This window comes from Pristiophorus japonicus, chromosome 20, assembly GCF_044704955.1.
Source record: "Pristiophorus japonicus isolate sPriJap1 chromosome 20, sPriJap1.hap1, whole genome shotgun sequence".
Lineage (NCBI taxonomy): Eukaryota > Metazoa > Chordata > Chondrichthyes > Pristiophoridae > Pristiophorus > Pristiophorus japonicus.
In genome coordinates, this window is record NC_091996.1 from 22,317,007 (window position 1) to 22,344,651 (window position 27,645).

Genomic DNA, 27,645 nt, shown 5'->3' on the forward strand with positions numbered 1-27,645 from the left:
AATTTAAAAATCCGTTAAGCTTGGGTGGCAGCCCGGTTCATTATTTGATAATTGTTGGGCTGTAATTTACGGGCGCGTACGAGGTGCGCTGTGTATGCGCTAAAACCTGGAACTTGCGATTTGTCAAGAATTTTTCTTGACAGATCGTACGAATCCCCAGGAAAAGGGCAGAGTGTTGGGCCTCTGAAATTATTACAGCCTGCTTTTACCAGTTTAAGAGGTTTTAAAAAATCTGAAAAATAAAATTATCAATAATTTATACATTTAAAATCCTGGGTTTTTTTATTTATTGAAGTGTAGAGGTATTTTTGAGGGTATTCCCATTCATACTTAGGGGGTTTCGATACATAAGGCATCCCTAAAAGCAAGAATGGGGATTCCCTTCTGTCATACGTTGGGCCAGCCCAAGTGGTCCCAGGGGTGCTTGCAAATGTCCTATGCTCCTGAGATACGTGGGCCTCCGACTGCTATTGTTGGGACTAAAATTCACTCCACATTGTTTTATGGTAAGATCCTGGTAGAAAATCAAATGTCTTACCATGTGTGTATCTGAATGACCTTCTGAACTATTATCTCTTCGCCCCCCCCAGCACCCCCCTAGCCTCGCACCCTCCCCTCCCCCTCTTTCCCCCCCCCCACTGCCCTCAACTTCCCCCCGTCCTCACCCTCAACTTCCCCCCCCCCGCCCTCACCCCTTCCCCCCCCCTGCCCTCACCTCCGCCCCACCCTCACCCTCCCTCACCCACCCTCCCTCACCCCCCCCCGTCCTCACCACCCCTCGTCCTCAACTCACCACCTCGTCCTCAACTCACCACCTCCCCCCACCCAAACCACCGGCGCCCCCACCCTCGCGTCCCACAGCCCCCCAGCCTCGCGACCCCCAGCCTCGCGACCTCCAGCCTCGCACCTGCCCCTTCCCCATCCTCACCACCCCATCTTTTGACTCACATTTTTCTCCATTTTCTGAAGCTTGATAACTAGGAAATGACAGCTTCAGCTTTTTAAACCTAAACCTAAAAGGACTGATTGGTGCAGAAGGCTTCTCCCTGATGACTCCAACTCCACCAGTCAGAACTAGCCTTTTCTAGTACTCCTGGCTCAGGTGAGCCATTCATCTGACCTGAACTTCTTTCCATACTAAGTGCAAAAATCCGATTTCAACAACGGATAATTTCAGCTCCCAGTAAAACTAACCATAGATGAAATTTGGATTTGTGTACTTAATAAGAGAAGCATAGGGTAGATAAAAGGAACTTTAGCGAATTTGGTCTACTGGTTGTGTTCTAGACATATCTAATTTAAGGTCTAACGCTAAATAGTTGCACTCTGGAGCTGAATTTCACAAACATTTTTGGTAAATCGAACTTCAGACAAACTAATTGAGTACCCAGTCTCTTGGGTTTTAATTATTATGTTTTATTGTTGAATGCATTAGTGTCTTTGTTGATGGTGAATTTATATCATTAAAGATTAGACTGTTATGCAATGGTTTTTGTTAATGTTGAGATGTTATGAACAGCAATTAGAATTTTGACCTTGATGTTTCAAAAACAGGTTTGGTAGCAAAGAGGAATATATGTCTTTCATGAATCAATTCCTTGAGCATGAATGGACCAACATGCAGCGATTCTTACTGGAAATTTCCAATCCAGAAACCATTTCAAATACAGCAGGATTTGAGGGATACATTGATTTGGGCCGAGAACTCTCCACCTTGCATTCGCTGCTCTGGGAAGTGGTTTCGCAAATGGAACAGGTATAGTTTCATACTGTCCGTTTAAATCCAATGGATGTTACCTGCTTAATTATTATGTAGATAACCCATCGGTGATTGACACTGCGCCTTTTGTCCTGAGTGTGTTTTTTATATGGCATCAGATACTCGGTGCGTCCTGTATTTGCCTTACATAAATCAAAATATTGTATAGCTTCTATTATTGGCTGGTTGATCTCCCATTGCATTGAAGATGGGGAGTTAAGACCAAACATAGGGCTAGAATTTCCTAACAACCCACTAGCGCCCAATTGTCGCCCAAAAGGACCGCTAAGATTCCCAAGATTATCGCCGGCGAAAACCTCCCCCAAAAAAAGGAAAAAAATCTGCCCCGCGAAAAAAATGGTTGTTGCACCCCGATTCTCAGCAAAAAAGTGGAATTTAGGGTTGATTGGGCAGTTCCTAAAGAAAATGGGCGATAAATAAAAAATTCACTAAAAATTCACCCCAAAGCTGTGGGTTGGGCCTAGGAGGAGAAAAACAAAACATAAAAAAATCATAAAAACATTCTCAAGACCCTTTTAACCTAAATCACCACAGCAGAATTTTACAATAATGAGTAAAAAGCCAATTACAGTACTAACCTTTTTCTTGCAGAGCTACTCTCCGTTGATTCTCGTGGGCGTTTTTTCTCATACTTAACTACGGGTCACCGCTGAGCCAAATATCGCGCCAGGGCGATCTGAGGACGGTGCACGCCGGTGGTCCGCTCCCCAGTGGTACCTCGAAACCGCCAGCGTAACTCAGCTGGGCAATTTCTCGCTAACTTGGTTATCGCCCACAATGGCCAATACCGCCCAGAAACCGGGCAGTGAGCCAATGCAATTTCTAGTCCTTAGTCTTTAAATGAAGTGGGCTGAGAAGGTGGTGGCTAATTGGACCAGGGTGTGCAGATATAATTCAGGCTTCCTGTTTTAAAGTCATACATTCTGTTCTTTGATAATGTATTATTTATAATTAAATAACAATACAATAGCAATTTTGGAAGCATCAAAATAGAATTGGTGACCGCATTGGAGCTGAGGTACGACAATCCCATCTCTGTGGAGAGGATGTAACGAGTTTACAGAGGCAGTTTCCATTATGTGTAAATAGGAATTTATAATGAAAACAGTTGGCAGGAAACGCCCGTAGGCCTAATATTTTTTATTTATCATACATAACACGTGTTTTAAAAGTCAGCATATAGGTTTAATCTAATAGTCATGTGCAGAAATCAAGCAAAGTTTGGCTTTGCCTGGATTGTTGAGGCAATTTTGTTGTCGCAGAAGTAGATGGTTTGGTTGTTCTTGAAATATACCAAAACCACTGTAGTTTGTGTAAGAACCAGAACCAAACATCCTGTTGAAATTACTTTTGGTGAGTTGAACATACAAAGTAAAATGGGTGTGTTTTTTTTTCAAAATGGCTGTGGGTTATTTTGTTTACAAGTCCTTTCATGATACTCTTCACTTTTATTTTCAACAAGAACCTACTGTATTTTCTAACTCCATGCCCAAATCCTCAAAGACAAAATGTGGAGCTGATTTGAATGAAAGATGTAGCTAGTTCCAACACATTGCTCAATACATGCATTTAATTTATAACTGTGATTCCACTCTATAGAGATTGAGGTATTTGTTTGAAAAAGAATTGGCTGAGAGACTTGGTTAAAAGTGCAGGATAGGTGCAAGTTTCCTACAGGAACATATGACCAATGACGGACAGATAAAGACCCTCTCGTCCATCAAGCCTGTCCCACATAATTGTGATACCTTATGTATCAGAATATATACGCTCCACCCCACCCGAGACAATGTAATCTCCTGGCAGAGGTGAGAAACCTGATTTTAAAAAACCCCAGGCCAATTTATGGGTAGAAAAATTTGGGAAATTCCTTTCTGACCCATCTTGGCGATCGAAACTAGTCCAGGAGGTCACTCTGGCACTGAATTCCCTGTAGTGCCTACCTTCTGTAAGAGGTGATCTCCGCCCCAGCCAGAAACGGGTCCAGCTCTCGCTTGATGGAATTCAGCGAATCAGCATCCACTGCACGAGACGGCAGCCTGTTCCAAAGGTCCACGATTCTCTGGGGAAAGAACCACCTCCTGACATCTAACTTAGATCTAGCTGTATACAACTTAAATTTGTGACCCCTAACCTATTCAATTGGCATAAACTGTCAACTGGAACAGAAAATATGGCAGAGTTCAAATGTTTAGAAGATATAGGAGAAATGGGTAGGCGATGATTTGCTTGAAAGGGAAGGTGGGAAGATAGTGGGAGAGTGCGATTCATTTTGCATGAGCACGAGCCATGTCAATTTGTTTGCAGCATGAAGAGAAAGAATGAGATGCATACCAGAGAGAAATAGGCTTGTGTCTAGATGGTTAATGAGGAGGTCAGATTACAGTGAAGGTTAAACAAGTTGTTTAAAGGCTTGAAATGCACAGTAAAAGGTTGCTAGAGAGAGTATTGGTAAAGAAAATTGCAACAAAAATGAAAGGAAATAGACTTTTTTGCGTGCATTTGCAGCAGGCTAGGTATTAAAATAAGATGAGGCCGCAAAAGGTAAAAGAAGTGAGGTGGTAAAGAAGGCGAATGCTATCAGCTAAATTCAGTTCTATTTTTTTTTCAAAACTGGTTTCGTTGTAAAAACGGATCCTCTTCAGCAGAATGCCAGTTTCAACCAAACCCACAGAGCAGCGGTTTCCTGAGATGCAACCACTAGCCCTTATCCTTAAATTAAAAAAAAAACACATTTCTTGAATTGTTTCTCTAATTCTCAAGTGAGCAAGAACTTTGAATTAATGGGTTTAGGTGTGGATTTCTATTCCCCCTGCCTGTGTGCCCTTTTTCCATCACCGTATATTTTTTTATTAATATTAGTGAGATTTTGAATGCTGGTACGTACTGTTTATCTAATGCATTATCCATTGCTCAACTCAGCCATTCTTTTTGGTTTGGCATCATGGACTTCATCCTTTTACATACCCATGGTACTCATTTCACTAAATCACTTGCGCACATTTGACTGTGTTCAGTGAAAGTGAACATTTATTTCTTCAGGCAACTGCAACAAAGCTAGGCCCCTTGCCTCGCATTTTAAGAGACGTCAATACAGTGCTGACCAACCCAGGAGCTGTACCTGTGCCAGCAAACTCTGACCCGTGCACCTCAACACCAAATCCCACTAATAGTAGCATATCCTCGGGACTGCAGAAGATGGTGATTGATAATGATTTTAGTGGGTGAGTGAAAACGTTATCACAGTTTATTGTAGCTGCCATTTTGTACAATTAATGTTTAGCTGAATGTGTGGACATTGAAGTTAATCTGAAACCCCAAACTGTTAAAGCTACAGAACAAAGGGTGTGAGGGAAAATAGGATAAAACAACGAGGTGTAAATGGCAATAATGACATTTGAATTTGTTGTTCTTCATAAGTTGCTTTCCTGTAGGAAACTGGAAGGATAGTACTGTATTAGAAACTGCTTTCAGATGTGGCCTTAGAAACATAGAAAATAGGTGCAGGAGCAGGCCATTCAGCCCTTCTAGCCTGCAATTTCCTCTTGATTGTAAAGTTAGTAACCTTCACTTTATTTTGTGTTAGATTTTCCTGTTAATGGTTTTTATTTGCTGATAATGATTCTCCCCATTTTTAAACATTTTAAGATTAATTTTTCTTAAACTTTTAAAAATCAGAGCTGATTTAGTGGTCAGCTCCGACACACACAACGTTTCTTTTAGGTGAGAAAAGCCTAAGTCAAGATTAGAATATTGCATATATACATTTTTGTATAGTTTTAAATATACAGGCAACTCTCGATTATCTGCACACGGATGCAACGGGAAACCGTTGTAACGGCATTTCAAATTCCGTGTGTGTGTGCACGCTGCTGCAGCCGCTGTCTCTCGCAGCCGCCGCTGATGTCGGAGTCCTTTTGGCCCGGTAAGGCATCGGGCCGGTGCGTTCGGAGCCCTTTCGGTCCGGGAAGGCATCGAGCCGGTGCGTTCGGAGTCCTTTCGGTCCGGAAAGGCAGCGCGCTCCGGAACCTCGGAGCTAGACAATCTCCTCCTCGAGGCCACCTGCATGCATGCTGGTAATGTCCATACTTATCTGCCTTGTTACTGTTTGTAGCTGATTGCACAGTATTTATTCATTGAAGTTTTAACTTTATAATGTCAACTCGTTTACCCGGCATAGCCCAATCCCCGAGGGACCCGGATAATCGAGAGTTGCCTGTATGTTCAACCAATTCTTAAAGTATAGTCTAATAATAAATACATAAAATTCTAGACACACTCAGCAGGTCAGGCAGCATCTGTGGGGAGAGAAACAAAGTTAATGTTTCAGGTCGATAACCTTTCATCAGATTTTAACCTGTCTTGTTTCCTTTTTCATAAGAACATAAGAAATAGGAGTAGGCCATACGGCCCCTCGAGCCTACTCCACCATTTAATAAGATCATGGCTGATCTGATCATGGACTCAGCTCCACTTCCCCGCCTCCTCCCCATAGCCCCTTATTGCCTTATCGTTTAAGAAACTGTCTATTTCTGTCTTAAATTTATTCAATGACCCAGCTTCCACAGCTCTCTGAGGCAGCAAATTCCACAGATTTACAACCCTCTGAGAGAAGAAATTTCTCCTTATCTCAGTTTAAAATGGGCGGCCTCTTACTCTAAGATCATGCCCTCTAGTTCTAGTCTCCCCCATCAGTGGAAACATCCTCTCTGCATCCACCTTGTCAAGCCCCCTCATAATCTTATACATTTCGATAAGATCACCTCTCATTCTTCTGAATTCCAATGAGTAGAGGCCCAACTTACTCAACCTTTCCTCATAAGTCAACCCTCTCATGCCCAGAATCAACCTAGTGAACTTTTTCTGAACTGCTTCCAAAGCAAATATATCCTTTTGTAAATAAGAAAACCAAAACTGCACGCAGTATTCCAGGTGTGGCCTCACCAATACCTTATATAGCTGTAGTAAGACTTCCCTGCTTTTATGCTCCATCCCCTTTGCAATAAATGCCAAGATACCATTGGCCTTCCTGATCACTTGCTGTACCTGCATACTATCCTTTTGTGTTTCATGCACAAATACCCCCAGGTCCCACTGTACTGCAGCACTTTGCAATCTTTCTTCATTTAAATAATAAATTGCACTTTGGCAGAATAAATCAAAGTGTATGATCTCACATTTGCCAACATTATACTCCATCTGCCAAATTTTTGCCCACTCACTTAGCCTGTCTATGTCCTTTTGCAGATTTTTTGTGTCCTCCTCACACATCGCTTTTCCTCCCACCTTTATACCGTCAGCAAACTTGGCTACGTTACACTCAGTCCCTTCTTCCAAGTCGTTAATATAGATTGTAAATAGTTGGGGTCCCAGCACTGATCCCTGCGGCACCCCACTAGTTACTGATTGCCAACCAGAGAATGAACCATTTATCCCGACTCTTTGTTTTCTGTTCGTTAGCCAATCCTTTATCCATGCTAATATATTACCCCCAACCCCGTGAACTTTTATCTTGTGCAGTAACCTTTTATGTGGTACCTTGTCAAATGTTTTCTGGATGTCCAAATACACCAGATACACTGGATGTTCGTTACATCTTCAAAGAACTCCAGCAAGTTTGTCAAACATGACTTCCCCTTCATAAATCCATGCTGACTCTGCCTGACCAAATTTTGCTTTTCCAAATGTCCTGCTACTGCCCCTTTAATAATGGACTCCAACATTTTCCCAACCACAGATGTTAGGCTAACTGGTCTATAGTTTCCTGCTTTTTGTCTGCCTCCTTTTTTAAATAGTGGCGTTACATTTGTAGTTTTCCAATCTGCTGAGACCTTCCCAGAATCCAGGGAATTTTGGTAAATTACAACCAATGCATCCACAATCCCTGCCGCTACTTCTCTTAAGACCCTAGGATGCAAGCCATCAGGTCCAGGGGATTTATCTGTCTTTAGTCCCATTATCTTAGTGAGTACCACCTCCTTAGTGATTGTGATTGTGTTAAGTTCCTCCCCCCCCCCTTTCGCCCCTAGACTATCCACTGTCGGAATATTGTTCGTGTCCTTTACGGTAAAGACTGATACAAAATATTTGTGCAGTGTTTCTGCCATCTCCATGTTCCCCATTACTAATTCCCCGGTCTCGTCCTCTAAGGGACCAACATTTACTTTAGTTACCCTTTTCCTTTTTATATACCTATAGAAACTCTTGCTATCTGTTTTTATATTTTGTACTAGTTTACTTTCATAGTCTATTTTCCCTTTCTTAATCATTTTTTAGTCTGCTGACCTGCTGAGTATTTTCAACATTTTCCAGCTTCAGTATTTAATCACCTTGGGAACTGTTTATTGCCTTGCACTCTCCTGACAAGCCAAAGTTATCACTTAATTAAGCAGGAGTTATAAGAGACTTCCGATCATCAGACACCTTTCAAATGAATGGCTTTGCCAGGAAGTAATTGCACGTCAAGTTTGTGCAACTGTGAACTGAATTCTCAAAGGGCAAGACACATTTTTTAAAAATATGCCTTCCATTGAATCAAGTACTTGAAACTTGCATCAAACACTCTGTAGAAATGCAGACACTTGAGTAGAAGAGGAAAACATGGGGGGCGGGGGGAGAAGCCAATGAAACCACAAGAATTTGTTTTAATTCTATTACCTTTAAATTAGCCTTTGTCCGTATTGTTAGTGGGGGGAGGGGGGAATCAGCGTGAGTACACTCATCTTGGCCTTTACACTAATATTAGGGAATATATGCCATTTCTCTGGCAGGAGTAGGAATTCTATTCTCCTTAGTTTACAGATCCTGTAAAAATGAATTTTGCTTTTTAAAAAAAATCTGCTTTAAGTTAATTAGATTTTTACCTCTCGTCACCGAAAGTAGGCTGTAACTTACAATACCAACATCACATAAGATGGTGTGAAAGGCTCTTGTGTATTAATAAATCTGTTGCCTGTATCGTGAAAACAAATTCTCAGCAGTTTCACCTCTTTTGAACTCTTTAAAAACTGATCAGCAAATATTAAAATATTTTGTAATGTTCATTGTGAGGGCACTACATTTGTTGCCTTTGGCAATTTGAAGTTGATAGGTTAAAAATTAAACCTAATCTCACTCCCTCCCTTTCCCCACGATGGCTAATCAAGTTTATCCAGAGGGTAGCTGATCCATACAGGCCAGGAAGCTCTCAGAGGGGCACTGCAATTGGCCTCCGCGAACCTGGGTTGTAAGGATGGTTCCTGATTCTGATCACTATCTAATGAAAAATGCGTCTGTTGGGGGCATCCAGTGAGGATGGGATCAAGGGATGGGCATGGTTGGTGCCCTTCGTGGTTGAATAACCTGTCAACGGTCACTGTCCAAGCTTATGGATGAATTGCAGCCACACAAGGGAAATGTCAGAGTATGATTGCACCCCAAGGCACCTTAAATCAACAAAGAGCCAAATTCCCACGTGAAACATGAATTAAGCGTCTTTCAATCAACTAAGCCTATAAAAATGATTTAAAATCAATTAACAGGATATAACTGATTTTACCGGATTGCTAGAAATCAGCTGTCCTATTTGTTCCACACATTTCTGAAAACAGCTACGTGTAAATGAAATGCATGAAATTTTTAATAAAATATAAGTGTATGTTTTTCAATATAGCATTAAAGATAAATTCAGACTGAAAAATGCTTGACTTTCTTAGGGTAAACATAGAAATGAAGTTGAGATAGAGCAGTCATTTTGTGCAGAGGTTTATTCATTTTTGTGCTTATTTTTAGAAGCTAAAAGTTGGAATTTTTTTAAACAAGTTAGACGATAGAATAAATGATTCAAATAATTGGAAACAATCTCTTGTTGAATTTATTTGGTAAGAAACTCCCAATGTTATCTGATTTCTTCCCCTTTCAGTTTATTAGACTGTACAAGGTTACCATCTCCTACCGCCGAAAACAAGGACTTGTTTTTTGTCACAAGGTCCTCTGCAGTACAGCCGTCCCCTGCTCGCAGCTCAAGTTATTCTGAAGCCAACGAACCAGAGCAACAAATGCCAAATGGCAATAAAAGTGTCTCAATGGTTGACTTACAAGATAATCGCAGTTTGGACAGTATGCCGAATGTTCCCAATACAGGTGAATCCACAAATGACAGCCAGGGATCGAGTGGGCATTTACAGCCAATGTGGCCTACCAGAGCACCACAGAATGCAGCAACAATTGGGCCTGGGCCTGTGCATGTAGGCCGAAAGCCTGGACCGACCGCAAGCACCCCTAATGCCGATGGCACACCAGGAAGGCCGCAGCTTTTGGCACCATTATCATTTCAAAACCCAGTGTATCAGATGGCGGCAGGCATACCGGTGTCACCACGTGGGGTAGCAGACTCAGGATCAGAATGTCACAGCTCTATCAGCTCCCACAGCAATAATGAAGAACTGGCAGCCAACAAACACACTTTTCATAGCCATACAAGCACAGAGGACTTTACCAGGCGTTCTGGGGAATTCACAAGAAGACAACTTTCCCTGACAGAAAAATTACCCCAGACTTCAGTGCCACGTCAGAACAGTGCAGGCCCACAGCGCCGAATAGACCAACCTCCACCAGCCGCTAGAGGTAGGACACCACCAGCCTTATTATTCAACCCCCCTCAGTATCCAAGGCCTTCCAGCGGAGGTATGATACCATCCTCATCAGAGTGGCCAAGCACTGGCACAAAGTTGCGACAGCAATCATCATCGTCCAAAGGAGATAGTCCTGAAATGAAGCAGCGCACAGTGCACAAACAGGTTAGTGGCTCGATCGTCAACAGCCAACAGATTTTTTGGAGGAATGTAAATTTAGGTTTAGAATTAAGCTGTAGTTGTGTGGTATTAACATCTTGAGAAAGGTGAGTTAAAAGATGCAACGAAAGGAATAGCCTGGCAGGGCTAGTGGTGAAGCATTGGATTGCCATTAAAAGGACTTGAGAAAAATTACAGCCTTCACTGGCATTCTAAGATATGTGTTATGCTGCTAAACCAAGGCTCCTCTATAACTTTATGGCAAGGGACATTATATCAACATTGATCTGTATATGTTTTCTCAGTCTGAATGATGTTTGAGTTCTCTCTCATATCTAGTGTCTGAGGGGAGATTCTATAGCCGCGAATGCTTTGGCTTCCATTTTGAAAGTAGAGAGTTTGGAGAGCTACGTATTGATCCAGCAAGCACTGCCACACAAACTGATGTTCGGAACATTTCCTGTGACTTATCATTTATATTTTCTCTGGCTTTAAAGCCATGAAGCGCATGTCTTTCATTCTAGTTGTTCCACAGATATGATAAAATGATTTGAAATAATTGTTCATTCCACAAGCCACCTTCACCCAATAACCAATAAACTTACTTAAAATCCACTTCTGACCAAACTTTCGGTCACCCCACCTAATATTTCCTCCTTTGGCTCAGCATCCATTTTTTTCATTAAGCCTCTGTGAAGTGTTTTGGGACAGTTTTCTACGATAAAGGTGCTATATAAATGTAAATTGTTGTCAACTGCCGGCCTTGGTCCTGTACGTGTCCATGGGATGTTCTGACAAACAAGTTGATTTGGATAAGTTAGCAGAATGGGCAGCTGTGTGTCAGATATCATTCAATGCTGATAAGTGCAATACTATGCATTTGAGATTGGGAAACTCAAAACATGTTTATAACATGCAGGAGCACCCGTTAAAGGTTATGAATCAAGAGAGCTGGTAACTCAATAAAGGTTCACAAGCAATGCGAGGTGACTAAAGGGATGACAAATAGGGTTTCAGGTTATACTGCTAGCATTATCGAATATAAAACCAGAAGTTCTGTATTTAAGCTCTCCCATGCATTGGTACATTCACTGTTTGGTAACCGCACATGATGAGGATTATCTAGGCTCCAGAGAAGATGGAGAAGAAAGTGAACCAGAATGATTCCTAGCCATTGAGCTCAGAGTTAGGATTATTTATTTCAGAGAAACACAGGCTGGAATATGATTGAGCCATCGTTTTTTTTGCCTATTGCATGAAATTTCTTGGTTAGAAGGTGGATCAATAGTCTGCATCTTTATTCTATGTCTGGGTAGGATGGGCTGATTGGTTTTTATTCCCTTCCTTTTTCTATGTTTATAATGTAGGATTTTATCTGCTTTAATGCTTGTTGCTTGATTATCAGAATCTAATAATCTATCCACTATATTTTCTTTATGGCTCATTAATATTATTATAAAAACTATGTGTGTACTGTTACCACATATCAAATGTTTGTCCCACAGCGTGTCATGCAAATTTCTATAGGGTACTTGGGAAAGATGTATAAATAAACAAATGCAGTCATTTGAAATATAGAGACAAATCTCCCAGCAGAGGAAATTATTGGAGCCGCAATGTTTGCAGCTTCTAATTGACCTGCGTCTGAACGTAGCCAGTGATCACTACACATCAATTAACCTTAAAGGAACACAAACTTGCACTTTAGCAACAGAATAATATATGGGCCTGCATACGCGGCCATAACTGCCCCGCAAGTTCCGGGTTTCCGCATGTGCTGCGCATGTGCGAAAATCCAGCACTTGCGATTTGTCAAGTTTCAGCTTGACAGATCCACCGCATCCCCGGGAAATGGACATTCACTGGCGGAGAGTTGGGCTATTTGTTTTACCAGCATAAGTATTAAAGTATTTTTTTTTTAATTATTTAAACATAGAAAACATTTTTTTTAATTAATTATATGTAAATGGAATCCCCAGAAGCATGATGGGGATCCCCCTTTTTCATTGGTTGGCCTGGCTCATGTGATCCCAGGGGTGCTTGTGAACCGCCTGCGCCCTGGGATACATGGGCCTTTAAGCAGGCAATACGTCTGCAGGCCCAGGAGCGTGAGTCAGGTAGGTTTGTACTTTTCTTGCCGTTTGGAGGCATTCGCCTGCGGGAAGCCTCCGACTGCAAATTCAGGCCCTTGGTATTATGTTCCTGTCCCTTATAAAATGGCACTTCCTATGACTCAATTTGTGCAGTGCCATGGGACATTTTACTGGTACTATCAAATGAAGCATGTAAAATTGTTCAGTACTGGCAAAGTATTGAGTAAATGTTAAACACGGACTTGGGAGCGATATGATTATTCAAAACCTCCAACTGGTACGGATTCGTGACAATAATATTCAATTCTTCCCTGCCCTATATTTTGTTCCCTAGACTAGATCTCTTTTACCATGCTCTCTGCCAGAGTCAGCTCCATCCCGTATTCAGTGCACAGTGTTCATTTTCTTTGTCAAGCTATCTGAATGCTACAACGATATCTGTTCATGCCATCAGTGAGGTAACATCGTAAGTCATTTGTCAAAATCTCAACTATTCAAGAGTGATCATTATTCAAGGCACTGGACATTGCAGACTGCCTGTTCACCTCTGAGCCCTACATTCCAATCCAGATTAAATTAGAGTGAAGGGCTCCTCAAACGGGTCCGACTTGAAATGAGTTTGTGCAGTCACAGTCCAGTTCCTAGCACAAAGCTGCTTCTGAGGTTAGGGTTGGAACAGGATAGAGGAAGCTTTACTCTGCATTTAACTGTGCTGTAGCTGTCCTAGAGATACTAAACATTGTTCCATTCCTCAGCACTAACGTGCCTTATTACTATTTTCTTTATCTCTTCTCACTTGGCTATTATTTAATCATTGCTTGAGAAGTGCTTCGGGTGTGCACGCTTAGCTGGTAATGCACCTATTATGCATACCAGAATTTATTTCCAACCAGAAGCTCTAGACTTACTCTTAAGTAATAACAATTTGAATTGTGATTTGTTAAATAATTTAGATATATTTCTTCATAATCCTTAGAAGAAATGTGATTGAAGCAATTCCAGCAAAAGCTATTCGAAAAACCTCACTCTCCAGATACCTCAATGAACAATAATTTACAAGTTAATTTTAACAAATTTCAAAATAATTAGTTTTGCCAGCCGTTAACATGCTATCCAAATGCTTGATGCGAATGTCACAAATATCTGTAACACTATAGTACTGGGCTCCCAATCTATTTCGGATTCTAGTATTGCAAATCCTAACATTGACACTGCTTCCGCCCGGCGTAAACGAGACGATAGTGGGCTGAAAGTGGTGTCAGATCACTGAATGCCTATTTACGCTGGTGCTCCATCTTGGGTAGGGTCCTGAGAATGGCGGTCGGAGTCCTCACCTGCTTCTGATAAGTAAATCTAGGTCCTGTGACATTCATAGGACCTCAATTGCAATTTTGAGATACAAATGTGTTGAGTGTGCGTTGAGCCACCCGAAGAATTTTAGATTTTTTTTTGTGGGGCTTGGAGGACCAGGAAGAGAAAGTTGCTCAGAGAGAGATTCCTTTCCCGTGTTGCTCAAGTTATGGATGCAACATCTGCCCAGACATCTATGGGCTGAACCTGGCTTTGGAGGACAGTATGGAAATTAGGGATCTAACCTCAGGGAACAAAGAATTCTAAACAAAATTTAAAAGAAATTGGATTTTTGTTTACTGAACATTGGCAAGTACGTCTCAAAAATATGTTGCCAAATGGAGGAAGCGGCCCCATAAATTCTAAATATCCGCACCTGCTCCTTGGGTAATGTTCAATTAAATCCTGAATCTCTGGTTAATGAGCACTTTCACATTTTTTATTCTCACAACTTCAAATGTTCCATCTTGACTTTTCTGGCATCAATTTATAACAAACCTTTTGACATAGGATGCTATACGATTCACCAATACATGTTCCTTCAATCAAATGCATTGTTAGAAAATGGCCAATGCCATTTACAGTCCGATTAATCAAAAATATGTTCCTAAAATAATGCAGTTTTTGAATTTTGCTTTAATCAGTCTAAACATTACAGCCTTAAATTTTAATTTGTAACAATGGGAATTATGCTGTATCGCAGTAGCACAGAGACCCACTTGAGGCAAAAATGAAAATTCATAATCTTAACACTGCATGCAGATCAAGAATAGGTTACCTGACTGAACACTTGAGTTTCTACAAGCTTGCTAAATAGCTAGTATTGTTTTGCCCACTGGCTATTTAGGGTATTAACACAATTTTTAGAATATCCCAGAATAAGTCGGTTTGTTTCCATAAAGACGGTGTCCTTCTGATGTCACCTGCAGCTCTTCTCTCTGTCATGCTGATTTTATAGCCTTGGCCGCTGCCTTGTGCTCAAATACATTTATTGCAAATGAAAAATTCAAATGAGATTGTCTTTAAACATAACTTATTTCAAGTAAATGTTTGGTATTTCAAGCATAATAATGGAAGAATGAAACCAGTAGCGTTGTAAGCTAAGTTTATAACTAATTTGACTTTATGTACAATATATAATGTAGGAAATCAAAATTCGGTAATTTGTATTTTACTTCTAATAGTGATAAGAACAAAATTTAAAATACAATCCCTAAAGTAATCTCAAGTGCTAATCATAGAATTTACAGCCTCCGAATCAGAAGATGCACTTTCTGAACAAATGGTATTATAGTATAATAATAATGATCGTTAGTCAGCAGAACCTTTGATTCGAGGAGTATAGCTTTTAATTTAATGACTTTTACTTAGGTGATAAAATCTTATTGGTGAAAGTTTTACAGATAGAATGGAATATCGATCCGAACAGATCCAAAAAGCTGTGTATGTGTATACAAAATATCCAAACATATGCACCTTAGAATGGCGGTCATTCTAATAGTGATCCCACAAACCCTGCTACCATTGAATGTTTGAGACGACAATCAATCATCACAGTATGGCAGAGCCCAGCACTATCTAAGAACTTTCACCCAATAAGCTCCAGTGAGTACAAGTATCCAAAAGGATATACTGAGCTAGATTGAGGCTCCTGAATGGGCCAGCCCATCACCTGGAATCTCCAGGCCCAATCGCTGACATGCCAAAACTCTGCTACAATGGCAGTGAAAGCCAACAAGCCAGGGGTCATCCACAGAGAATCACCAAATCCTTGTTCATGGCGAGTCCAGGAACAGTTGAGATCTGGTAATGGATGCCTGCCCAGCCCCTTGATCGGGAAGTGGCAGGGGAGACTAAAAACACAGTAAAGATTTGCATAGACATTTACTTAAAATCAAGGAGAAATATTTAGTAAAGATAAGTCCAGCTCAAGATTTTCGAGCAATCTTTCAGGGATTAATAGAAAAGTTGTGAATGCGATATTGATAACTGAAAATGAAAGTTTGATCTTATTTATTTGTAATACTCATATTTATTAAACCCAGAGAATTAACCTATGTAAATGTTAAACAATAATTTAATCAATAAATGACAACCAAAATGTATTTTTTTGTAGGAGTACTTACTTTATATAGTAAATTAAAATATATTAATAACCGAATTAAGGTTTTTAATCACAGTATTTATAAACCATATGTTGAATAACATAGAATATAATTGTACGATTAAAGTTAAATAATTCCAATAAATGGGAAGCACATCAGAATTTTTGATTTTCATAGGATTACATAAGATATACGGCACAGAAACAGGCCATTCGGCCCAACCAGTCCATGCTCCATTCGAGCCTCCGCCAGTCTTTCCTCATCTAACTCTGTCAGCATAAACCTCTACTCCTTGTGGTAGCAAGTTCCACATTCTCACCACTCTCTTGGTAAACAAGTTTCTTCTAAATTCCCTATTTGATTTCTTGGTGACTATCTTATATTGATGGCCTCTAGTTATGCTATTTCCCACAAGTGGAAATGCTCTCTTTATCTACTTTATCAAAACCTTTCATAATTTTAACTACCTCAATTAGGTCACTCCTCAGCCTTTTTTCAAGCGAAAAGGACCCACCCTGTTCATCCCTTCCTGATAGATATATCCTTGCATTTCTGGTATTATCCTTGTACATCATCTCTGCACCCTCTCCTGTGCCTCTATGTCCTTTTTATAATATGGCGACCAGAATTGTATGCAGTACGCCAAGTGTGGGCTAACCAAGGATCGATACAAGTTTAACATAACTTCACTACTTTTCAATTCTATCCCTTTAGTAAGAAACCCTAGTGCTTCGTTTGCTTTTTTTTTAATGGCCTTGTTGATCTGTGTCACTATTTTTAATGATTTGTGTATTAGTACTCCGAGATCCCTTTGCTCCTCTCCCCCACCCAGACGCGCACCCTCAAAGAATTAAGTGAGCTCCCTATTCTTCCTACCAAACTGTAATAGCTCACATTTATCTATGTTGACCAATTATATGCCTATTCTGCATGCTTATTGAGGTATTCCTGTAATTTGTTGCAGTCCTCCTCAGTATTGACTATCCCCGGCCCCCGGTGTCATATGTAAATTTAAAAATTGTGTTTTTGATTCCAAAGTCTAAATCGTTAATATAAATTATAAACAGCATTGGTCCCAGCACTGATGCTTGTAGAACAAGACAAGTGTTTTGTGATCTAGCCATTGGTGAAGGTGGGGGTTTGAGTTTATTGGTGAGGGGGGTGATCGAGTTTATCGGTGGGGTGGGGGGTGTGATTGAGTTTATTGTGGCGGGGGTGGGTGTGATGGAGTTTATCGTTGGGGGGGGGGGTTGCAGGGCTGATCGAGTTTATCGTGGGGGGGGGGGCGTGGGGGTGATCGAGTTTATCGTGGGGGGGGGCGGGAAGGGTGATCGAGTTTATCGTGGGGGGGGGCGGGGGTGATCGAGTTTATCGTGGGGGGGGCGGGGAGGGGTGATCGGGTTTATCGTGGGGGTGATCGAGTTTATCGTGGGGGGTGGGGCGGGGGGGTGATGGAGTTTATCGTGGGGGGGGCGGGGAGGGTGATCGAGTTTATCGTAGGGAGGGGTGATCGAGTTTATCGTTGGAGGGGCGGGGGGGGTGGGGGTGATCGAGTTTTATCGTGGGAGGGGCGGGGGGGTGATGGAGTTTATCGTGGGGGGGGCGGGGAGGGTGATCGAGTTTATCGTGGGGAGGGGCGGAGGGCTGATCGAGTTTATCGTGGGAGGGGCGGGGAGGTGATGGAGTTTATCGTGGGGGGGGCGGGGGGATGGCGATCGAGTTTATCGTGGGAGGGGCGGGGGGGCGATCGAGTTTATCGTGGGGGAGGGGCGGGGGGGGTGATGGAGTTTATCGTGGGGGGGGCGGGGGGAGGGCGATCGAGTTTATCGTGGGGGGGGGGGGTGGGGGTGATGGAGTTTATCGTGGGAGGGGCGGGGGGTGATGGAGTTTATCGTGGGGGGTGGCGAGGGTGATCGAGTTTATTGTGGGGAGGGGCGGAGCGGTGATCGAGTTTATTGTGGGAGGGTGGGAGGTGATGGAGTTTATCGTGGTGGGGGCGGGGGGAGGACGATCGAGTTTATCGTGGGAGGGGCGGGGGGCGATGGAGTTTATCGTGGGGGAGGGGCGGGGGGGCGATGGAGTTTATCGTGGGGGAGGGGCGGGGGGGCGATGGAGTTTATCGTGGGGGAGAGGCGGGGGGGCGATGGAGTTTATCGTGGGGGAGGGGCGGGGGGCCGATGGAGTTTATCGTGGGGGGGGCAGGGAGGCGATCGAGTTTATCGTGGGGGGGGCAGGGAGGCGATCGAGTTTATCGTGGGGGGGCGGGGGGGCGATGGAGTTTATCGTGGGGGAGGGGCGGGGGGGCGATGGAGTTTATCGTGGGGGAGGGGCGGGGGGGCGATGGAGTTTATCGTGGGGGAGGGGCGGGGGGGCGATGGAGTTTATCGTGGGGGGGACAGGGAGGCGATCGAGTTTATCGTGGGAGGAGCGGGGAGGCGATGGAGTTTATCGTGGGGGGGGCGGGGAGGCGATCGAGTTTATCGTGGGGGGGGCAGGGAGGCGATCGAGTTTATCGTGGGAGGAGCGGGGGGGCGATGGAGTTTATCGTGGGAGGAGCGGGGGGGCGATTGAGTTTATCGTGGGGGGGTGGGGAGGGGCGATTGAGTTTATCGTGGGGGGGCGGGGAGGGGTGATCGAGTTTATCGTGGGGGGGCGGGGAGGGGCGATCGAGTTTATCGTGGGGGGGGCGGGGAGGGGCGATCGAGTTTATCGTGGGGGGGTGGGGAGGGGCGATCGAGTTTATCGTGGGGATGGGCGATCGAGTTTATCGTGGGGGGGCGGGGAGGGGTGATCGAGTTTATCGTGGGAGGGGCGGGGGGGTGATCGAGTTTATCGTGGGGGGGCGGGGGGGGTGATCGAGTTTATCGTGGGAGGGGCGGGGGGGTGATCGAGTTTATCGTGGGGGGGCGGGGGGGTGATCGAGTTTATCGTGGGGGGGGAGATCGAGTTTATCGTGGGGGGGGGCGGGGAGGGGTGATCGAGTTTATCGTGGGGGGGCGGGGAGGGGTGATCGAGTTTATCGTGGGAGGGGCGGGGGGGTGATCGAGTTTATCGTGGGGGGGTGGGGAGGGGCGATCGAGTTTATCGTGGGGGAGGGGCGGGGGGGCGATCGAGTTTATCGTGGGGGGGTGGGGAGGGGCGATCGAGTTTATCGTGGGGGAGGGGCGGAGGGGTGATCGAGTTTATCGTGGGGGGGTGGGGAGGGGTGATCGAGTTTATCGTGGGGGGGTGGGGAGGGGTGATCGAGTTTATCGTGGGAGGGGCGGGGGGGGCGATCGAGTTTATCGTGGGAGGGGCGGGGGGGGCGATCGAGTTTATCGTGGGAGGGGCGGGGGGGGGCGATCGAGTTTATCGTGGGAGGGGCGGGGGGGCGATCGAGTTTATCGTGGGAGGGGCGGGGGGGGCGATCGAGTTTATCGTGGGGGGGTGGGGAGGGGTGATCGAGTTTATCGTGGGAGGGGCGGGGGGGTGATCGAGTTTATCGTGGGGGGGCGGGGGAGGTGATAAAAAGTTACAAAATAGTGATAGTTATTTTAAGTTTGAATAGAATGTAAATATTAAATTCAATTTCATAAGCATATAAATTACAAAATTCCATAGAGAGAATGAAAATAATTTTCCATAGAATCCTCCAAAATAGAAGCCATCCAACTATTATAATTAGTGGTATTACTTTCATGCAAATGAGATACAGATGGGCAGAAAACAGGTGGGACCTTAAGTAATGTCCTAAAACTATTAGCTGAAAAAATTAATGACAACGCTTAGCTAATTATTGTCTTAATCTACAGACTATAGCATTTAATTAGGCAAATGCCTGATATTTCACCCTCAGGCTTTTAGGAGAATAGTTATTTTTGGTGTCACGCTCAATGCAAGTGCAGTATCATTATGATTCATCCCAAATGGATACCATTGACATATGAAAAATTATTAGATCTGAATTCTTCAAAAATTATTGAAATATTTTATTTTTGAGAAATAGCAATATATAGAATCATTATTTATAGTACAAATTAACTTGTGAATGATGGTGAAAAGAAACATGCCTTTGCTTTCCTATTAACTGATTAAGGATTTGTTATTCCCACCGAACTCATATCATGAGGGATATATTCAAATGCCCCAGCATTGTGGATATGCAGAAGGATTGAGCCCATTACACTATATTGTAATTACTTGGACTTGGGTCAGCATGAAGAAGCCCATTTATTAGGACTGAATATTTCACTGTTTATCTCTGTATATTTGGTTATTACAGCGAGCATCGAGATAATTTGTTTCATTTAAACACAATCTGTATAATAAATGTTCTTTAATACTCTCCAAGGCATCACTTGAATCAACACGAGAGGAGATAAGTGGTGTTTAAGTAAGAAATTCACTGGACTATTTGAGTCCCAAATGCTAGTTCATTTGCTATAGGGTATGAATATTTTTTATCTTAGATGCAGAATATGTATTTTCAAATTTTGTAATTTGTTGTACACATAAAGAAATCCCACAAGTTCAACTCCACTCTGTGCTGCAAATACTAGGTGTAGTTCAGCACTTGAAGGGGGCAGATTTATAGAAGTGGTTGGGGATATGGAAGCAGTTCCAATCATGAGGTTACCACAGCAGGAAACAAAATGTTAATGCATTTATCAAAAACCGTGTCATATACATTTTTAAATTTTGAATAAAAGTTCAACAAGAGTTTTATAGCTCTAATCACAACCCAATAAATTGCATCTTATTAACACAGTTACCTTTAATTTGAGAACCATATTGTGACAGAAAACATGTGAATAAGATTTAGCCTCCAGCTCACATTCAGATTACAACATGAGTGCACCATAATAAAGTAGCACACATGAATTCCAGTTTTTGCGGCAGAGTGTATTGCCATAAATTATACTAGAATTATAAACTAGGAATATGTTTCTACTGTAATTGTTTCAATCCATATAAAGGATTGAACTACCGTGAAGTATTTTTATTAGAAACCTTTGACTCAAAGCTCATTGTAATAAATAGTTTTCCTAATTCCACTAGATCTACAATATAATTAGTAGAGAAGGGCAAGCTTTAATATGATGAATCCCAGAAATTAATACTAAGAAGGTTTGACTATACCACTATAATGAAACCTGTTATATAGGATTTAGGAATTATTCATGATCTTAAGGTAATGGTCATACTTTATAAATGCAGCATTACAGTAACTTGTTAGCCTTGGTATGACTGCAGGCCTGAAAGTGGATCACTTCCCCACCTCTCTGAGCATGTAACCTAGGGAAACCTTCAGATGGAGAAATAACTGAAAACTCTCTCTGCAACAATCTCCTCATCATAGCAATGACCATATGGCTTTCAAGATTAGCAGCACAGAAAGGGGGTCTACTTTCTTTATCTTCCATGCATTTTCCTCAGTACTGAAGCATTATCGTGCACATTGTCGTCATCATCATCATAGGTGGTCTCTCGAATGAGGATGACTTGCTTCCACGAGTTCACAGGTGTTTCGATGAAGGACCCGATGTTCCAGTCCTGAACTCCAATTGAGGGGGTGGAAGATGCCTGTGTGTGAATTTTATTAACGTGTGGTGACCGTTGCACACCAGCCACCACACGGGCTTGACAGAGCTCGGCCTTTATCCAGTGGCAAGGGTTAACCAGGACGACTGGAGACCTGCTCTGCTGCATGGACCCAGTGCGCGCACATATCGCAATGTGGGCTGGCCCGTGCTGCCCTTGGGCCCTCGTCTCTTCTGGGCCCCATACATGCACATTGTAAGCTTATTTTAACTAACAAAATTGAACAAACTACTGAAAATGCTGGAAATACACATTCGATGAATCAGCATCTGTAAATAAAAAGGACGCAGGGTATGATGTTTCAGGTGAAGGATACCTGAAATATCATACCCTGTCTTTTCTCTTACAGATGTTGACTGACCTGCTGTGTATGTCCAATATTTTCTGGGTTTTTTTACAGATTTCATGCATTTGCAGTTTTCAGTTTATTTTCTAGAAAACCTATCTTGGTGAGAGAGTTGTTTTTCCTTTTGCTGACCCTTATGTGATAAATACAGGTAGTAAAATGAGCTACTAACAAACCGATGAAGGGAAAATGCTTCATATTTACATACAATCTGTCACCACGGAAAGCAGTTGATTAAACTATTCATCAAGCCTGTCACCAATAGGTCATTGAACAGCATCTTATCAATCATGTTCTATTCATTCCTCAGCTATTGATTGTGGCTCGTGTAGTGGATGACATTGAATGGTACCATTTTGCAACCATAAATTGCTCATTCAATATTTCGATCACAAGATAATCAAAACACACAGATTGGCATGCAAATCATGGAATTTTACAACATTGAAACGTGGAAAGTTCTTTAATCTAAAGAATAAAATGAAGAACCTTAATGCTTTAAATATTTTTTAAATTACTATTAAGATTTTGTGTGACAGTGACTATTCTTTATTGGTATGTTTAGCAATGATTGTCTGTTTATTGAAACATAATTCTGTTTAAAACTGCAGTGCATAGTAAAGATTGTTTCATATTTTGTAAATTATCCCAACCAGTTTTACATACATGTAACTTATCAGCTATTGATAAAAATACTGCAGTTACTGTACAATCTTCTCCTTGACAGGGTATCTGCAGAGTTTAGTATCTCAATTTTAGTTTAGTTTCTTATACTGCAGTGAAAGAAATGTTCATCTTTCAATTTAAAAACTAGCTTTAAACTGTTAATTTGAAAATTAAACCAGTTATCAGTTATTGAAATGAATGAATATTCATGTATCCTGAACTCTAGACTCTTCACTAAAGAATCTATTCAGTGTTTTCCAAGATGAGCTGCAATTAAGTCCAATATTTTTTTTGCTTAACGCATACCAGTATCCTAGATAATAAACTGAAGTCTGCTTTTCGCCCTAAATATTTAAAAAACTTTCAATCTGGGTTTGTTTTTGCTTGTATAGAAAAGTATCTGTTGATGCAATGTTCCATTCCATTGAATCTACCTCACTAGATCATATTATGGCTTGTATTATATTACTCATTGTTTAGGGGAGTTGACTCACTCATGAGATTAAAGGACAGTTATTTAAACAATGAGAATCTCTCATTCTGTATATATTTTCAAGTTTTACATCAAACATTAAAAGAGCAACTCCCCTTAAAAAGGAATATAATGAACTTTGTTCTATAACAATGTGAATTGAGGTTATTGTTAATACAGTATTACAGATACACTATTTGAATACAGATACAATGTTCTTCTCATGGAATATCAAAAAGAGTAGTACACTGGACTCTGAAGTCAGAGAAATTGTGCATCACTGACTTGGCAAATCACAGCAACTTTTTGTACAGAACTTACATGGTATCAAACAATAAAAAATTGGCCAAGATATTTACTGGTTGCATGCTGTGATTTAAAAAAAAAGGATTTTATCTTCATTTCCTTACCTTTGAAATTTCCTGGTTCATTCATCCCAGACTCTTAACTGAGAGGACAGGTGGAGCAAAGATAAACATCTCCACCGCCTCAAGTAGTGATTTTCTGTGGGCAGCTGGTGCAGAAATGTCAACAAAAGTGATGGTGTGCTGGACAGCCCCACAGACATTGGTAGAATTTAAAGTGATGATGTGCTGGACAAACCCACAGACATTGATAGAATTTAAAGTGATGGTGTGCTGGACAGCCCCAAAGACATTGGTAGAATTTCAGGATGAATGGCTACAACACTGCCATAAATAGTTGCCCACTAATGTCATGATATTTAATGGGCATGGTTGGGAATAGTACTTGGAACATAATTTTTGGATCAAGTATGTATCTCTCCCAGTTCTACTGAAGATGTTAATAATGTGGCTTTTAGGTTATCTTTGCCGGCATTGAACATGTAATACTTTAAAAAAAAATGTAAATGCAATTACAGTACTGCAGAAACAAGTACCCAAGTAGTAAATTTTAGTACCAATTATTTTATTAAAACAATGGAGCCCACTTACAGATCAATTCTTGTTCAAGATCATTTATTTCTCAATCCATGTACATAACCGCTTTCATTCACTACAGTGTAAAGTACAGCTAGTATAGTTGAGACCCATTCCACAACATCAAACTTCAATTAATTTTCTTTTAAGTTAGGCCATAATTGTAGTTTAAGACGCAATATGGCTGCGTTAGCCAAGTTGCTGTTTGAATCAGGTCACCATGGTTACAAAGCAACTTGAAACGGGTCCAAACAGTAGAAATTTGGCATTGATTGGTAGAAGTGCAGAAGTTTGATCTCTGGGACCAGGTCTGAATCCAACACAACCTCTATCTGCTGGCTTTGATGAACCAAAGTGAAACAAATTTGTCCAGTTGTACTGCAGTTCTTAGTCATGGATGTGAATGCACAGCTCAAAACTGCAGTGATAGGCACTAAATTGATTGTCTCACTTAGAAAGGCAAAGAAGGTGCCTGTGTGGAAAATGGAAATGTGTTACTGGTGCAGTTTTGAAGTTGGGGCAAGGTAGAGGAAGCTTTACTCTGCAGCTGGCTGTGCTTTCCATAAGCTGCTGACACTGGATGCAAAGTGGAAAAATAACCCATTTGCTAGTCTAACAACCCCGTCTTGATTAGCATAAAAACCTTAATTCCAACAGTGCTCAGATTAAGAAGGAAATCAGCTTTTGTGTCCTGCATGCGTCCATTGCTCTCATGTGTAACATGGAAAATGTACCCTGGTGATTTGCCTCTGCACTTCTTTCACTAACATTTACTTTTTTACATATTTATTTTGTGCCCATTGCCCACACAGGAACAATGAGTTTTTTTTAGCCAGTTACATCATCCTATTTTTGAATTCCTTCCTATACAGATGAAAATTGGATCTTAATGTCTTATTTGCCAACAGAGAATACACAGAGCGATGTAATTTTTTTTAAGCAGGACAGTATGACTGGTAGGACATAAGCTTGTGGTTGCAGTTCCCCAAGCATTGAGTCCTCAATCTGAACAAAGTCTTCAGAGGACAAGAGCTTATCCCCAGAATGGGAGGGAAAAGCACACCTTGTAGCAGTTGTAGTTGGAGCATCGTTGACAAGATGCCAAGGACCAGCTTCCGATCTCATAGTCAGGGAAAGTGGATGGCATGGAATGTTAAAAAAAGGAGAAGAATTAAAATATAACATTGCTACATTGTCCATTCCAGTAAATCCCTTTGGCTTATCGTGATCATGTTGTACATTTACTGGGTGACATCTAGCAGCAGAATGTTTAATTATAATAATTGAAAAAAAATCTTTGGGAGATTTAGAGAGTACCTGGATTAAATCAGTATTTTTGTTCCTGTAACACAAGAGTTGGTCTTAAGGAGGCTCCATTGTAACAAAAACAAAGTCACAAAATCTGTATCTCTTCACTTCCTCTGCTTGATCTTTCTTTGTGTAAAATTCAGACACAAAGCTGAGCTTTATCACGCTTTTTTAGGCCCCCTCACCTGCGAATGCCTTGTCCTCAGTGGACCGCACTGCAGCATGGCTGATGAATATGAACATGCAGTTCATAGATGATGAAACAGTGGACCCAGGCTCTAAGCGCAGGGATGATGTCAGACCTAAAGAGGAACTTAGCCAGATAGAGAAGGTAATGACAATTACCAGATAGAATATTCACCTTTAAAGGTGTTGTTTTTTTCTATTTCACAACGTGACTGCTTTTTCTGTTGCATATTAACTCAGATATAAATATGATCATTTCAATTTTTTGGCTTATGAAACTCTGTTCTGGTTTACAACAGGGCCGTCTGATCATTTAAAGTGATACAATGTTACAGCGTCATGTTATAGAAGTTGAATAAAAATTAAAATGTGGAGCTAAAAGTACAGTTACTCATTTCAAATTGGCTGTTTAAAATTCTAATCTGTTTAATGACTATATATGATCCTCATATTTTGCAAGATATGGCGAATGGGGAATTAGATTGTAACATGAAATTGCATATTTTCATTAATATGTAATAAAGAAAGGTTGCTGTTTTTGTTAGCTTAAAGGGAAAATACCATTACAGATTGCTACCCAGCAATTTGGTTTTCGGCATCAGTTAGAAAACAGAAAAGAATTTCTTCTTGGGTTACTCTTAATTTTAAACAATCTGTATGGATGGACAGAGGTGATATCAGGAAGGGGATACCCTTCAGCACATCTGCTCCAATGAACAGGAGGTCTCCCTTTTCTGGTCTCACAAAGGTTGATCCCAACATAGACTTGCTAGAGTCTTAAGAACAAAAACGAGGCATCTTTGGATGGATCTCTTTGAGAGCAACAGGGGAGACCCCTGGAACAGATGAACTGAAGCGACTGTTGTCATCCCAATGCGTTCATAGCAACAGGCGTAGGCCATTGAGCCCCTCGAGTCTGCTCTGCCATGCAATTAGATCATGGCTGTATCTTAACTCCATTTACTTGCTTTTCTACAATCTAAAGTGGATAACCTCACACTTCCCCACATTAAACTTCATCTGGTATAGTTTTACACATACACTTAGGTCCCTTTGTAACTTCCTACTCCCATCTACACAATTTAATGTGCTTTTCTAACTTAGTATCATCTGCAAACTTGGTAATATAAATCCCTACTCCTTCATCCAAGTCATTAATATATATGGTGAAAAGAGGAGGCCCAAAAACAGATCCTTAAAGAACAGCACTTGTTACATCCCACCAATCAGAGGAGATACTATTTATCCCTGTTCTCCGTCTCCTACCTCCCGGCCAATTACCGATCCAAGTCACAAGATTGCCACCAATTCCGTGCACTTTTATTTTTGCTAATAATCTCGTGTGTGGAAACTTAGCAAATGCCTCTGGAAGTCCATATAGGCAACATCCATAGACTCTCCCTTATCCAACATGCTAGTGACCACCTCAGAAAATTCAGCTAGATCAGTCAGACATGAGCTACCCTTCACAAATCCATACTGTCTCACTCTCTCTGATGATAGATTCCAGTAACTTACCACACAATTGATGTTAAACGGATGTGTCTGCAGCTACCTGGTTTCTTCCTCTCTCCCTTATTAAATCTTGAGTAACATTTGCAATTTTCCAATCCAAAGACACAATTCCTGAATCTGGAGAGCTTTGTAAAATTATGACTAACTCATCTGCAATTTACTTACCTATTTCTTTCAATACCTGGGTGGAAACGATCAGGTACTATAAAATAGTCCGATTTAAGTTCCATTAAGTTTTTCATTATTATTTCTTAACATATTAAATCTACCAAGTTCCTCCCTTTAATTCATTTCTAGATTTCCTTGTATTGCTGCTATTTTGTCCTCTTCCTCTACTGTGAAAACAGATACAAAGTATTCCTTGAACTTGTGCCATTTTCTTATTGTCCATTTTAGTCTCGTTTGCATCTGTCTTTAATTGGTCCACATTCCCCTTTGCCACTGTCTCTTAATAGAGTTATAAAAACTTTTGTAATAACATTCATATCTCTTGCATGTTCTGTCTGTTTCATATTCCCTTTTTGCACCTCCC

General features: G+C 41.5%; 1 protein-coding gene across 8 annotated transcripts in view; it reads left to right on the top strand.

Annotated features, from left to right (window-relative positions):
• The window catches only part of LOC139232434 (disabled homolog 2-interacting protein-like), a 1,003,994-nt gene that overhangs the window by 953,760 nt on the left and 22,589 nt on the right, over positions 1-27,645 (top strand). For 7 of the 8 annotated variants that reach the window (XM_070862610.1, XM_070862602.1, XM_070862605.1 and 4 more), the window contains 4 exons: positions 1,555-1,756; positions 4,823-5,004; positions 9,681-10,557; positions 25,588-25,743. In XM_070862610.1, coding sequence (XP_070718711.1) covers positions 1,555-1,756; positions 4,823-5,004; positions 9,681-10,557; positions 25,588-25,743 — 1,417 coding nt within the window. The remainder of the gene's footprint in view (positions 1-1,554; positions 1,757-4,822; positions 5,005-9,680; positions 10,558-25,587; positions 25,744-27,645) is intronic. The other variant, XM_070862603.1, reaches the window with a different exon arrangement.